The sequence below is a fragment of the Astyanax mexicanus genome, chromosome 19 (assembly GCF_023375975.1).
Source record: "Astyanax mexicanus isolate ESR-SI-001 chromosome 19, AstMex3_surface, whole genome shotgun sequence".
NCBI lineage: Eukaryota > Metazoa > Chordata > Actinopteri > Characiformes > Acestrorhamphidae > Astyanax > Astyanax mexicanus.
Genome location: NC_064426.1, coordinates 13,256,795 through 13,272,222, shown reverse-complemented (window position 1 = coordinate 13,272,222; position 15,428 = coordinate 13,256,795). Strand labels below are relative to the sequence as shown.

Sequence of the window (15,428 nt, the reverse complement as noted above, 5' to 3'; positions counted from 1 at the left end):
ACAAAGAGTTCAGGCCTTGATCAGAGCCATGTGCTTCAGTGCCCTCATCATCATCATTAATGCATATGGCAGCTCAGTGTACAACACAGCCACCCACAGTTTGTGTGTGTGTGTGCGTGCGTGTGAGTGTGTGTGTGTGTGTGTGTGTGTGTGTGTGAGAGTGAGTGTGTGTGTGTGCGTGCGTGCGTGTGTGCGCACTGTAACTAATGGTGAGTGGCAATACAGTATCATCACAAACAGAGCTAGTAAAGGACTTTTGAGCCCATCTGTAATTTTTTATTTAAATATTGGCATGTTTTGATTCTGGGCTCTTTGTGATCATGTTCAAAACAGAACACAAAAGCTCATACAAAGAGCAACATGCCGACCATAAATATGCAGAGGTCACAGGACATATGCAGCAGAGTAGAACTGAAGAGCTGTGATATGATGAATTCTTCACAGAGACATTATGTAGCTGTGTTATTTTAAGTTCATTGTCGTCTGTTCATGTTCACATACAACCATGAACTACAGCTTCTCTCGCTAATAAGGTCTCACATGGAGGGGGAAGTTGAAGAGTAAAATGAGACAGAGAGCAGAGAAACAGAAAGAAGATATTTGGAGAAGTTAAGTTAAGTCAAGTTAAAGGGAAACTCCATTCTCCATGCTATAATACGATCTTGAACTGTTCTTCAAAAAAGGTCAAAGCATGAGATATTTGTAATATGTTTACATTACCCGTATTGTTGCACTAATCTATGGATGTTATGCTACAAATATTAAAAACTTTAAGCCTAAGTTTATAAAAAAACAGAAAAGCTTTTATAATAAAATGTATTAATGAATTGTTGTGGTACACTGATGATTCAGAGTGTTAATGTTTACCATTTAAATCAATTCTAAAAGACACAGGAAGACAAGTTGAATTAACTATGAATTAACTGTAGTTTCTCTATTGAGTTTTAGAGGACCAGTAAATAGAGCACTACAGTATAGTATACTTGAAACAAAGGCATGAATCAGCTTCTTGGCTTCCAGTTCGAGATAAAATTTGGCAATATGTCTTAGGTTGAAGTAGGTGTTTTGGTCACCCTGCTAATGTGTGACTTATAAAACTATAATAAATAAAACTTTTATTATTATTAGTAGTAATAGTAATAGAAGTAGTAATATTTTTTTTCTAATCTTATTATTTGGAAGGCTAACTACCCCACTCACTCACTAAAGCCCCCCCAATCTCCATAACTAGTAATGCCCCCAGCACTAGGAGAGTAAAGGCCAGCACATGTCTCCTCTGATATATGTAAAGTCAGACTTTACGAACTGCAGCTGAGGAAAGCACAGGCAGCCGGTCCTGATACATCAGCTAACAGATACCTGCGCTGACCATCATCACACTGGGAGTGACTGAAGAGAGACTTCACTCTACCCACCCAGAGAGAACGAGGACAATTGTGCTCTCTCTGACTCTGGCAGCTGATGACGACCAGCATGATCCAGGATTCAGACCAGCACTACTCAGATCATAGTGAGAGCGTCTTAGTCCACTTGACCACCTGGAGACCCAATCCACTGATTATTAGTGTGTGTGTAAATGTCATTTCATTTAATAACTATATTGACATATCAGTACTAACTGAGAGGAATTTACTACAGTGAAACTCAAACACATACAGTGTGTAAATATTTTGTATTTTGTATTGAATGCACTGAATATTTGGCAAGTAGTAAAAAAACTTTTTTGTTTAAGTAAAGAGACCAAATTATTTTTACCATACAATGATTTAAATGTATTTTCCCACTAGGAAACAATAGGGTTGTTTTAGGCAGTGGAGTCAGGTGGTTATGCGTAAATGTTAAATGTTAAATGCTTAATGTTCAACTATATATTTTAATTATAGTTTTGCTTTTTCTTTGAAATTATTATTATTATTTATAATGCTCATACTTATAATAATATTAATAATATTATCCAGTCATAAAACACTACCATCTGTCCCTGTGTGTGTGTGTGTGTGTGTGTGTGTGTGTGTGTGTGTGTGTGTGTGTGTGATTAGCAGCTGTTGGTGTCAGCCCACCCAGGTGCAGTCACACACACACCTGCCTGTCCTGATCTATCAGCGCCCTGAGCCAACACACTGCTGACAGAGTCAGGCAGAGAACACACACACACACAAACTACAGCAGGCAGAACCAAACCAATATCGAAAGCAAAGTAAACCCAGAGCCAGAAGAGCAAATCAAGCAAATCAAATTTATTTGTATAGCGCTTTTTACAACAGGTGTTGGCACAAAGCAGCTTTACAGAAACATGATTACAGGACAAAGAATCAGGCAAAACATTAAACATAGATAATACAGAATACAGAACCCCCAGTGAGCGCGGAGACTCTCTGCTCCTGATTCTGATTCAGTATAACCTCAACACTCTCTGCTACTGATTCTGATTCAGTATAACCTCAACACTCTCTGCTACTGATTCTGATTCAGAATGACCTAAACACTTTCTTCTACTGATTCTGATTCAGTACAACTTGAACACTCCCTGCTCCTGATTCAGTACAGTCTCAAAACTATTGTACTGCTCTACAGAGTTTCTTATCAGTTTCTTTTCATTTTCTCCCTCATGCTCTTCTTATGTCAGTTTCTTTTAGTGTCTTTCTCTTTATGCTCTCAGTTTTCTCAGCGGTTCTTGATCATGCTTTTAGAGAGGTTCTACATTTGAGTTGTGGCTCCTCTCAGTGCTTTATTTCTGCTTTTAGAAAGTTGTTCTGAATTCCTCATGCACTCATGAAGGTTAATTGTTGGGAGATGGTTCCCCTTTCAGTATCAGTTCCTCTCAGTGGTTCTAGCTCTGCTCTTAGAAGAGATTCCACAGACCCCCCCCCCCCTTTACTGTGTGTGTGTGTGTGTGTGTGTGTGTTTGGGTGGTTGTGGGCCTATGTCCATATCCTCACTATCTCACTCTCACAGTCTCTCCACTAATCCACTCACACTGCAGCTGCACACCATCAGCACTGACAACCCTCTAATTAGTACCGAGGACACACACACGCGCACACACACACACACACACACACACACACACACACATGCACACACCACCCTATCCCAACAGCTGTAATTAAAACTTATCTGCCAGCTCTTCCGCTGTTTAGCATCATATATTCAATTAACACACACACAAACACACACTCCAATTTACACAATAATATAAGATACATTTACACTCCAATATAGAGCATCTTACCTACACCCCTGCACAGACTGTTATATCTAGTACTAGAAAAAAATGTATCATATCTCATTAAGATAGTAGGTGTGTGGTCACATAGAGCAGTCTTCAAAATGTTTTTCTAAATGAATCCAAGTAAATAACTTTGTAAGTATTTAAATCATTCTTCACATTGTCCTGGTTTTACTTGTACTAGTGGTTACACTAAAAGTCTGATTGTAACCCTTTTGTTACTATTGAGGTTCTATATAAAATAAAATGTAAAATGTTTTTCAATATTTTCCACTGTACCAAATGATATATATTACATTTTTTATTTACAAGAACAACTGACAAATATAACAAACAAACTTTAGTAAACAACCACTGAAGAGTCTGGATAAAAAAACATTCACACTACATTCTAACACCTGATTGGCCCAGACATTTGTTGTTAAATTGAAAGTCATAAAGTAATTCATACCATTGGCTAGTGGGGTCCAAAGCAATGACGTCAGTGAGGGGAAGTGCAGCATATAATTGGCTCATCCAAGTCCCAATTAAACCAAAAACCACTGAAGTGTGAGTGAATTTACATTGATTCTCATTCACAGAAAAGATTTCCATCACTGCGTTTTCTCTCTTATAATCAAACTCAGATGCTAAACCAGATGTCAAAGTTACAGAAACTAACTGAATTAGTCATTTAGCTACAGAGCTGGAAGAGTGATCGCTCCACTTGTGTGAGGGAAACTCCTCATACATATTTTACAACTCCACCATAATTCTCCAAACAGCACTTACACACTGAACTCCAAATGAACATGCTTCTCCAATCTGCCTCTAAAACTTCAGGGACTCGTTTAGCCCTCCTGTAGTAGAGTTAAGGACTGTGGTCCTCAGACTCTCCCCAGAGTCTAAGACTTACAGAAGGGAAGAAAATCAGAAGAACAGAAATTACGTAAGAAAGAAAGATAAAAAGAAGTATATGGGGTTAAAATATGTTTCACATCTGAAGAAAAAATGACAAAGAAAGAAATTAGACAGGGCAGTTAGACAGGACTACTGGAGGTGGGACAGGTGTAGGTGGAGATGATTGAGGCAGAACTAATAAAGACAAATAGGGTTGGGATGCTAATGGAGGACACTGATTGGAGCAGGACTAATAAAAGGTGGAATGATGGCGATAGGGTAAAGGAGCAAAACTGATGGAGACAGGACTGATGGAGGTACAAGAGTATGAAAGCAGGACCAATGGTGGTAGGACCAACAGAGCTGAAAGAGATGAGGCAGGACTGATGGAGTTATAACTGATGGAGGCAGGACTGGAGAAATAATAAAGGTAGGACTGATTGAGGCAGAACTGATGAAGTTAGGACTGATGGATGCAGGCCTGGTGGAGGCAGTGGAACTGGAGGTAGGATTAACAGAGGCAGGACTAATGGATTAGGAAATTTACCATTTGTCTGACAAAGGCCCACTAGTAGTGTGGTAATTAAAGTGAGATTGATGAAAGTGGGATTATATAGAAATAAATTACTGAGAAAAAAGCATGAAGGATTAATGGAGGTAGCCTTGGCTGAGAAACAGGGATGATAAAAGCAGGAATAATAAAAGCAGGAATTATGAAGACAGCGAAGAAGGAAGTGGGGATAATGAAAGCAAGGATAACGGACATTGGGATGATGGAAATGAGGATAATTTAAAAAGGGGTAATGGGGATGTGGATAATGGAAGGGGATAATGAAAGCAGGAATGTTGGAAGTGGGGATAATTAAAGAAGAGGTAATGAAAATGGGGATGATGAAAGCAAGGGTGATGGAAGTGGGGATAATAAAGAAGAGGTAATGAAAATGGGGATGATGAAAGCAAGGGTGATGGAAGTGGGGTTAATTAAAGAAGAGGTAATGAAAATGGGGATGATGTAAGGGGGAAAATGGAAGCAGTGATAATGGAAGTGGGGTGACGGAAGTTAAAGTTGTGTATAATTAAAGTTGAGCTAAGTGAAAAAGGGGTGATGGAATTGGGTTAATTAAAGTTGGGGTAATGAAATGATGATGTAAGTGGAATAATGAAAGCAGGGATGATGGAAGCACAGATAATAAAAGCAAGTATAATGAAAGTGTCAATAAAAGAATTGTGGATAATGGAATTAGGGATGATTGAAGCAGGAGGGGTGAGGGATGTGATGACAGAGGAATGAATGACAGAAGCATGGATTGAGAAATTAAACGTAATGTAAGCAGGAATGATGGCAGTGGGGATGTTGGAATTTGGAATTATTGAAATGGGGACCAAGTGATAGGTTAATCTGTATTTAAATGTTTAAAGTTATCTATATAAAAAAATATATAGTTTTTATCTTAATGTCAAAAATAAAACAAACCAGAAGTTTGGACATCACTTCTCTATTAACCTGTTTATTCTTGAAATGAAGATGTTTAGGACATACAGTTCTGGGGAGGATGCACCACCTGAGCTAACCCTATCGAAGAGAACTGATATTAATGACTCTTTCCAGTTCTCCATGGGGACGACTGATGGGATGGAACATGGGTGGAATTTCTGGAATGTTCTCAGACACTGCATTTTCATAAAGGCACTCAGAGCAGCAGCAGCAGTATTGGGATTCTGAGCATGTCTGTCCCATTCATTATTTAATACGGGCATTAGCATGAATGTGCTAGCGTGCGGGTCCCTTTAGAGACACCTGCTCGCCCTCTTTCTCTTTACTCTCTCTCCTCTGAGAGTGGCTCCTTTTCTCCAAACTCTGCCGCAGTGAGGTGCCGTCGGGCAAATCCTGATCAAAGCCGGAAAAAATCCGCTGACAACAGCCGTGTGACGTCCCGTCTCCCCCCACAGAGACCACCTGAGTCTCTCCCAGCAGTCGCTCACCTTTCAGCCCCCCATCAGCTATCCTCTCCTCTATGTCTCCTTCAGCCAAACTGCTCTCCACACCCACAGCGGCGGGGAGAACAGGCAGGATTGTTTTCTTTATGATGTTATTAATATTAATAGCAATCATTTATTTAATCACTTCAAAGCTCCCTGTATTTGACTGGGTGAGAGAGAAATACAGGGTGATCAGGTGTGGAAAGTGGACATTCAGGCCAGCCAGCTGCTGAAACGCTGTGATTTTTCTGAGCGTAAGTAGAGACGACAGTGTTCTCATTAAAGTAGAGTGTGGGGTCAGAGAGTAACACTGAGTGAGAGAGAGAGTGAGAGAGCGGGCGAGAGAGCTGATCATACTGAGAGAAATTGCTTTAAACAGAGGGTCAGTAAGATGACCGTTAGCAGCAATAACTTCATACAGACTGACAGCTGTAGGCCAAGATAAATTACCCACTCTGTCTGCTGCTCTGAGGCACTGTGCATTTACAGTACAGTTCAGAAGTTTGGAATCACTAGCTGTGACTGAAATATCTGTTTATTGATGTTTTAGGGCACTGCTGAGTACATATCTGAACCATAAAGAGGAACTTAAGCCTGATTTTGGGTGCACTATATTTTCCCACAGTGTAGTGCTAACTAGTGTAGTTCAAAACACCTGTCTTCTATTCACTGTTCCCAACATCCAGTTCACTACATATAGCACTGTTATAGGAAATCAAATTCCGAAGGGTAGTGAACAGCAACTTTTGGCAACAGCAACTTAAGTCATGTAAACAATCTATACATTGGACTTCCTCTGATACAGTGTTTTCACACTACTTACTGCAGTGCATTATGGGATTGTTATAGTGCACTGAAAGTTTTCAGAACCGCATAATACTGTACTACACACTAACATGCCCAAATGTCATGGTACAACAGCAAAAATGTCAGTATTTGTTTCATGATTGTCGAATGTCATGGAAAAAATACAAATACTTCATTACCTCACTTAAGTATACATTTTGGTAATCTATTCTTTACTGAGGTAATTATTTTTTACTTCTACTCCTTATATTTTCACGCAATTTACTGAACTTTCTGCTCCTCACATTTTTTTTTTAAATAGTCTCATTACTCCTATTTCATTTCATTCTGGCTTCACATCACTCAAAAAAACAACAACATCAGGTTAGATTGAATTAATGCACTATAGGACCCTGTGGCGCAGATTATGCTTTTGTCCTTAATGACAAATTTTCCTTACAATACTTTATTTTGTATATTCTATTTCTTTTATTGTATTCTTTTTTTTATCTATATATCTATTAATAACAGCTCTTTGGGTGTAAAACTGGACAATTTCTAAACAATTTCGTTCCACCTCATGTACCACATGTGATGCGAATGACAATAAAATCTCCTTGAATCCTTGAATCCTATACTTTAAGCAGTTTTTACACTTTTTTTTACACCAGTACTTTTACACCTTTACTTGAATAACAGGCATGAGCTGAAGTAGCTTTAACTGTAATATCAATACTTCTACCTGAGTAATGAATGGGAACACTTTGACACCTGTTTATAATGTGTGATAGTGTATGGATTGCCTTTCCTTTTTTAAGTTATAATGTCATTCAACCATTTAACCCTTAGGGTCACATGTTTACCGAGAATAGCTCAGAGAAGACATTAACATTCGCAGTGGACAGTGCAGTCGGTGATAACGATTATGAATTGTGTTTGAACCGTCATTCGATTCACATCCAGATTTATTGCAATGTCTCACATGTATGTCCCTCAGGTCAGTGTGATGTCCTCCAGCTTTCAAGGGATATGGCAAAAGTCGTGGGACACAGTACTAGTTCCAGTCCTAAGAATGAGTGTGGACCACAATGCATGTCTCTGATGTCTCTGTTGCTCAGCAAGACGTCAGAGACTATAATTCAGTTCAGGTGTGTGTGTCTGTGTGTGTGTGAGAGAGAGTATAGAGATTTAAATGGCTCAGATACTCATATGCGTTAATGTGACAGTGCTGACTCATACACATAGTGGAACGGAGGGGAGTGTGATCCATTTTATTCACAGCCACTTTTACAACAAAATGAAAGTCATCACTTACCAGTTTAACACTGTTAACCAGTGTGATAAAGTCCAGTAAAATAAGGACTGTTATTTGTAGCAATTCTAATAGTTTTTCCTCCTGCTCAGTTGCACAGCATTATGTCACACATACACCTCTGAACATTTTGCAGTTTTACAGTTTTGTTACAGTATAGTTACTACTCAATTCCTTATACAGTTTATTGTATTTTTATTTGTTATATACATGTTGTTCTTGTTTTATGCTTAGATGAAATAAAAAATAAAATATTTATATCAAATGCAATTGCTACATGTGAGTGGGCAGTTCTTTCACTGTACGTTTTACACATGTATGCTCACACACATAACAAACAACAGTTTTAACTGTTTTGTTCTGTCCTGCCTGTGAATCTGATTCCGATTCAAATTTGGATTCTGATCCTGAATCTGGCCCAGACTCTGGCTCTGACTCAGATTATAATTTTGATTTATTTTGATAATGACTGTTATTCTGATTAGGTAACTGCAATTCTAATTGACTATGAATCTGATTTAGATTCTTATTCTGACTCGGAGGCGGAGTTTCTTACCCCTTTACAGATGGCCACAGCCTCTTTAGACATGGATTTGGGATAGGACACATGATGCTCCATGATGGACTGAAACAGCTCATCTTCATCCTCTCCATCAAATGGAGGCTGAGAAGAGAGAGGAGGGAAGAGAGAAAGAGAGTTTCTCATGCTTTCACTTATTCTTTTCATGAACATGCCGTGATCATGCTGAGAAATAAGGTGACTAGAGAACATTTAGTTTTATTTGATATTTACTCTTTTTCATTGTAAATGGTGTGCAATCTTCAATCTTCATAAGATTACCTTTTTTGCAATAAGTATACATTTCCTTAACATATAAAAACACAGACTCATCTCATTAATAAACATTAATAAACTATATTAATTCAGGAGCACTTCTAAGCTTCTAAATGGTTTTGTGCATCAATAATAACAGAGATGCCAACTTGACATGACCGTCTCAACGTAGGGTTAGTCCTGAACAGAGAGAGAGAGATACCTGTCCCGCCAGCATCTCATACAGCAGCACTCCAAATGCCCACCAGTCCACTGACTTCCCATACGGCTGATACGCAATGATCTGTAACACACACACACACACACACACACGTCAGTAGAAACACAGGTACAGTGAGTTGCCACTCTGACCCTCATTCTTGGATGTTCAGAAGTTCTGATCAGCAATTTCAGTTAAATATGTCATATAGCAGATGAATATATCATATAGCAGTGATATTTAAAAAGTGAAGTAAAGTTTATAGAAATTGTGCAATAATCCTTTAAACTTAATTAGGCAGGTGCATAAATGTGGGCATACTTGTGGTTTTATTGATTTGAATTCCTTTAACACTAATTGAAAAACACAATTTGTTTAGTAGGTTTATTGACCTTTGGCCTACATACACAGGTGAATCCAATTATAAGAAGAGTTAAAGAGCCAATTGCAGGTTTTTCTCTTGTTTGCATCTTCTCTAAAGGGTGACAACATAAGAGCCTCAAAACAAAACTCTCAAATGAGCTGAAATCACAGATTGTTCAACATCATGGTTTAGGAGAAGAATATATAAACCTGTCTCAGAGATTTCAGCTGTCAGTTTCCCCTGTGAGGAACATATTGAGGAAATGAAAGACCACACACAGTTCTAGTTAAGGCCTGAAGTGGCAGAACAAGAAAAATCTCAAATAAGCAGAGGAGAAGGATGTTGGGAACAGTCATATTTATCCCACAGACCTCCAGAGCTCCAAAGACCTACATCATCATCTTCCTACAGATGGAGTCACTGTGCATCATTTAACTATTTAGCATACTTTGCACAAGGAGAGGCTGTGTGGGAGGGTAACGGAAAAGAAGCCTTTTCTGTGCGCCACAAACAGAGTCGCTTGAGGTACGCTAAAGCTAAAGCACATTTAAACATTTTGGAAAATGGAAAAAAGGTGCTGTGGACTGATGAAACTAAAACTGAGTCATGTATGCGTGACAGAAAAAGAACACAGCATTCCATCATTCTGTGGGGCTGTGTGATCAGTGCAGGTACTGGGAATCTTGTTAAATTTGAGGGTCTCATGAATTCCAGTCAATATCAGCAGATTATTGAGAACAATGTTCAAAAATCAGTGAGAAAGCGCCGGGGCTGGATACATCAACAAGGAAACGACCCTAAACACTAAACTCTATTAAAAAAAATCTACTAAATGCAGAGAAACAAGCACAACCTTCTGGAATGATCATCTCAGTCCCCAGACCTGAATATTACTGTAAATCTGTGGTGTGATTTAAAGCAGGCTGTTCATGATCAGAAACCATCAAACCTGACTGAACTGGAGATGTTTTGTAAAGAAGAATGATCCAAAATACCTTCAACCAGAATCCAGACTCTCACTGGAAGCTATAGGAAGTGTTTAGAGGCTGTTATTTAGCAAAAGGAGGAGCTACTAAATATTGATGTAATTTTTTTGTTGGGGCGCCTACATTTTTGCACCTGCCTGATTTTGTTTAAAGAATTAGTGCACACATTCTGTATCCCATAAACTTCATTCACTTCTCAAATATCACTGTGTTCGTCTGATATATGATATATTTAACTGAAATTGCTGATCTGAACAACCAATCATTTATCAGAGAATCATCAAAAAAAAAAATTAGGGGTGCCCAAACCTTTTCATACCCCTGTATTAATAGTTGTTTAGGTAGGATTTGTGTTATTTAAGAGGAGTGTAAGGAGTATTTTGTCAGTGAGGGCTTACTGTAGGCTGTAGGACATCACTTGTTGTTTGTACCTTATCTTATGGTAGGACACATTATCAGCTCTTTTATCCCTTCCTTTAGGGACGATGAATTCACCAGTTCTTCTCAGCTCTTTAATGCACAACATTACTGCACACATGCCTTACCTGCCTTATTCTACACCACACACACACACACACACACACACACACACAGCTACCCACACTACAGATAAACACACATTTGAGTCTTCATGCATATTAACATGCACACGTGTCAGTGTGTATGTGTGTGTGAGTGAGTGTGTGTGTGTCTGTGTGTGGTAGCATTTGTGTGTGGTAGACAGATAAGGCATGTGAATTAATGCACTCCAGCACACTCTTTACTCTCAGTCAGACACTCCTCTGACTATCTCCCATGCTCCTCATGGGTTCAATTTTCAAACAGGGATTGTCTGACTGACATACAAATCGACCAATCACAGAACGTTGTGTGTATAGTGGCAGGTCATTCTCTATCCTGCTATAAAACACAACCACAAAAGTGAGCTTTTGATGACTAATTAGTATTAAGCCTTATCAACAAATTGATAGCCTAAAATGTAAAATGCAATAGCCAATCAGAGTGTATCTGAGGTACAATAGCCAATGAGATTGTATATGAAGTACAACAGTTAATGACTTCTGCTCACCTCAGGGGCAATGTAGTCTGGAGTTCCACAGAAGGTCTTGGTGGTCACTCCCTCAGACATGTTCTCCTTACACATCCCGAAATCAGCGATCTTAATATGACCCTCAGCGTCCAGCATCACATTATCCAACTTCAGATCCCTACGAGAGAGAGACACAGATAAAGAGAGAGAGAGAGATGTCAAACTTCCTATCTTGAATGCTGTTCTGATCTGCTTCTTCACAAGTGGATACACATGAACTACTGTATTTCACTCTACAAAGTGCCCTTATAATACTTTCATTTACTAGAGGTTAGCTGCTAATGTTAATGCTAATGCTGTTGCACCCATCCTTAGTAGAAATCTAAGCTTACTTTCAGTAAACGGAAGTGCTCTACTCACCCAAATAAACAAATTTAAGGAGAGAAATCTTTGTAGATTGCACCTAATCAAGTGCGCCTTTAGTGTGGAAAATATGGTATATCTCAGAAAACAAAGCAAAGCAGCAGGACTAATATATTAGTCCATATGTGTGGCTCTGTCTCCTATCACTTATCACCAGTCAAAAGTTTGTACACACCTCTTCTCAGTCATTGTGTTTTCTTTCGTTTTATGAGTTTTTACTTTGTACATTTAATATTGAAGACATTAAAGCTATACAATAACACATGCAGAATTATTCTGTAAACAAAAAGTGTTAAACAAACCAGAATCCGTTTTATATTTTAGATTCTTTTTTCCTGTATCTGTGAGGACCACTTTGCACACACTCTACACACATCTTAATGAGGTAGAGTCACCTGGAATAGTTTTCTCAGCATCTTGAAGGAGTTCCTGGAGATGCTGAACAATAGTTACTGATTTTCCTTTACGCTGATTTTCCTTTACGCTCCAGCTCATCCCAAATCACCTCAAATCACCATCTCAGTTGATCAGGTTTAGATCAGGGGATTGCGTCCCTTGTTTTCATTTAATATTAATCTACAATGTTAAAAATAAATGAAATAAAGAAATACATTGAATGAGAAGGGGTGTCCAAACTTTGACCAGTACTGTATGTAAAGAACGTTGTTTTTCAGGGTGAAAAACACAGCTGATTTACACACTGGTGTGAATGGTACCTATACTAGAAATGAAAAGCACTGAATTAATAACTAATTGTCTTAATTAATTGCGTCCCTAAACTGCAATTGCAATGGCCATAGGTGGACTTGCCAGCAGAACAAGACCATCTACAGACCGGCTGTCAGAGTGTATAGAAGCAAGTGTAGGGGGAGACACTGCTGTGTGGTGTGTGTGCAGTTTCTATGTGAAAATGTGTTTATGTGTGTGTGTCTGTGTGTTTCAAACAGCTGCCTCCTCCACTCAGCATCACTCAGATCTGCTGCCTACCTGCCTACCTGGTGTGTATGTGTGTATGTGTGTGTGTGTGTGTGTGTGTGAAGGTGTGCGTATGTGTGTGTGTGTATGTGTGTGTATGTGCGTGACGGTGTGCGTATGTGTGTGAAGGTGTGCGTATGTGTGTGTGTGTGTGTGTGTGTGTATGTGTGTGTATGTGTGTGAAGGTGTGTGTGTGTGTGTGTGTGTGTGTGTGTATGTGTGTGTATGTGTGTGAAGGTGTGTGTGGGTGTGTGTGTGTGTGTGTGTGTGTATGTGTGTGTGTGTATGTGCGTGAAGGTGTGCGTATGTGTGTGTGTGTGTGTGTATGTGTGTGTATGTGTGTGAAGGTGTGTGTGTGTGTGTGTGTGTGTGTGTGTATGTGTGTGTATGTGTGTGAAGGTGTGTGTGTGTGTGTGTGTGTGTATGTGTGTGTGTGTATGTGCGTGAAGGTGTGCGTATATGTGTGTGTGTGTGTTTGTGTGTGTGTATGTGTGTGTGTGTGTATGTGTGCGTATGTATATGTGTGTGTGTGTGTGTGTGTATGTGTGTGTGTGTGTGTGTGTGTGTATGTGTGCGTATGTATGTGTATGTGTGTGTGTGTGTGTGGGATTTCCTCACCTGTAAATGATGCCCTTTGTGTGCAGGAAGAACAGGCCTATAGCAATCTCAGCAGAATAGAACCTACACACACACACACACACACACAGTTATTGAATGAACAAAAGCATTACATCAGTCCATGTTCTTCAGAACAGTGAGTCATACAGTGTCATAAACCCAATAAGCGAGTCTATTAGAGATTACTGAACACCTCCACACGCTCTTAGAGTGTGTGATGATTAGGCCGGGTTCTTATTCACAGTCGTCTCATTTGAATTTTCTGCTTGGTCTTATACAGTGCAGCGGTTACATTCTGCCTCGTCCAATTATTTCCAGATTCCAGATGAAAAAGTCATGAGCCAAGAATGACCCACATTAGTCGATGTAGACATTATACAATCAATCATGCTAAAACCCACACCGTTACTCTCAGCCTCTAAAACATATAAACGTATAACCTTCTGCCCAAATAACCTAAATAACCCAAACACTGTTACTATGATCTCTGTAATGCACAAGCCTGTAACTACCCACCCTGTCATGCTCCAACCATCTAGTAGGGATGTTCCCCATCACATTTGTTTTGCTCCCGAGTCTGAGTCATTTGATTTTGAGTATCTGCCGGTAATGAGTCCCAATCCAATACTTTGGCAATAAAGTTAAAAAGATAAATAACTTATCTAAGGTTTCCCTTAAGGTTTTGATAAGGTAAGTGGATGAGAGAGAGAGAGAGAAATGCTAATAATCTTTAGTACAGTAATGCTGTGTCTGCAGTTTGGAAAAGTGAAAAATACGATTATGATGATTTCCATTTACGATTAACTTAATTGGATTGGGGACATCCTTGCCATCTATCCAATTACCATCAACTCACCACCCCTGGTACTATTAAAGATGTTATTACCAGGCTTGTTCCCTGTTACCATCTGCCCTGTTACCCTTAAGCCTGTTACTATCAGACCAGATGCCATCAAATTTGTTACCTTCAGTCTGTTATCATCAACTCTATCACCCTGTACAATCTTAGAGGACTCACTCATAAAGTGTTAAAACATAATAATGCATGTTGTCCTATTGCAGAAGAACCAAAGTTACTCCTACAGTACTGGAAGGTAACCAGTACTCACACAGCGTGGGGCTCCTTGAACTTGCCAACCTGCTGGATCTGGTACATCAGATCTCCTCCATTAATGTACTCCATAACAAAGTACAGACGGTCCTACAGACACAAGAACAAACACAAAGTCACAATAATGGTATAGACTCTAAACACTAATGTGTTGTTATAGCTACTGTTGTTTTACTGTGGGTAAATATTTTACATTCAGCTAAAGAATCAGCTCAGAATCAGCTGAAGCTGCTGAGCATTCTGTTTAAACTATCAATTTATCATTAAAACATCCACTGCTCATCACAAAGTAGGTCATTTTAAGCTGTTCAGACTGACTTACAAATAATGGAGGCAGAGATAATAAAGATCCTGAGACTGGACCTTGACTGGACTGAGACTGAAAAAAAAGCCTTGCTTCTCTTGAAAATGTTAAAAACAATTTAAAAAAAAGGAAAAAATAAGGAAAAGCAGCATAGAACCAAATCGCTGTGCTGAGAAACGAGAAAGAGAACAAAGCAAAGGGATGAATATTTGAAGAGGAGTAGCTAGTGCAGGACAATGAAGAGGAGGAGTTAGTGCAGGACAATGAAGAGGAGGAGTTAGTGCAGGACAATGAAGAGGAGGAGTTAGTGCAGGACAATGAAGAGGAGAAGTTAGTGCAGGACAATGAAGAGGAGAAGTTAGTGCAGGACAAGGAAGAGGAGAAGTTAGTGCAGGAC

General features: G+C 39.2%; 1 protein-coding gene across 2 annotated transcripts in view; it reads right to left on the bottom strand.

Moving 5' to 3' along the window:
• Positions 1-15,428, bottom strand: part of prkcbb (protein kinase C, beta b) — a 243,371-nt gene that overhangs the window by 35,391 nt on the left and 192,552 nt on the right. For both annotated transcript variants that reach the window (XM_022685279.2, XM_022685280.2), the window contains exons 11-15: positions 14,726-14,817; positions 13,617-13,679; positions 11,640-11,778; positions 9,224-9,304; positions 8,743-8,850 (exon numbers count right to left, since the gene is read on the bottom strand). In XM_022685279.2, the coding sequence (XP_022541000.1) occupies positions 8,743-8,850; positions 9,224-9,304; positions 11,640-11,778; positions 13,617-13,679; positions 14,726-14,817 (483 nt within the window). The remainder of the gene's footprint in view (positions 1-8,742; positions 8,851-9,223; positions 9,305-11,639; positions 11,779-13,616; positions 13,680-14,725; positions 14,818-15,428) is intronic.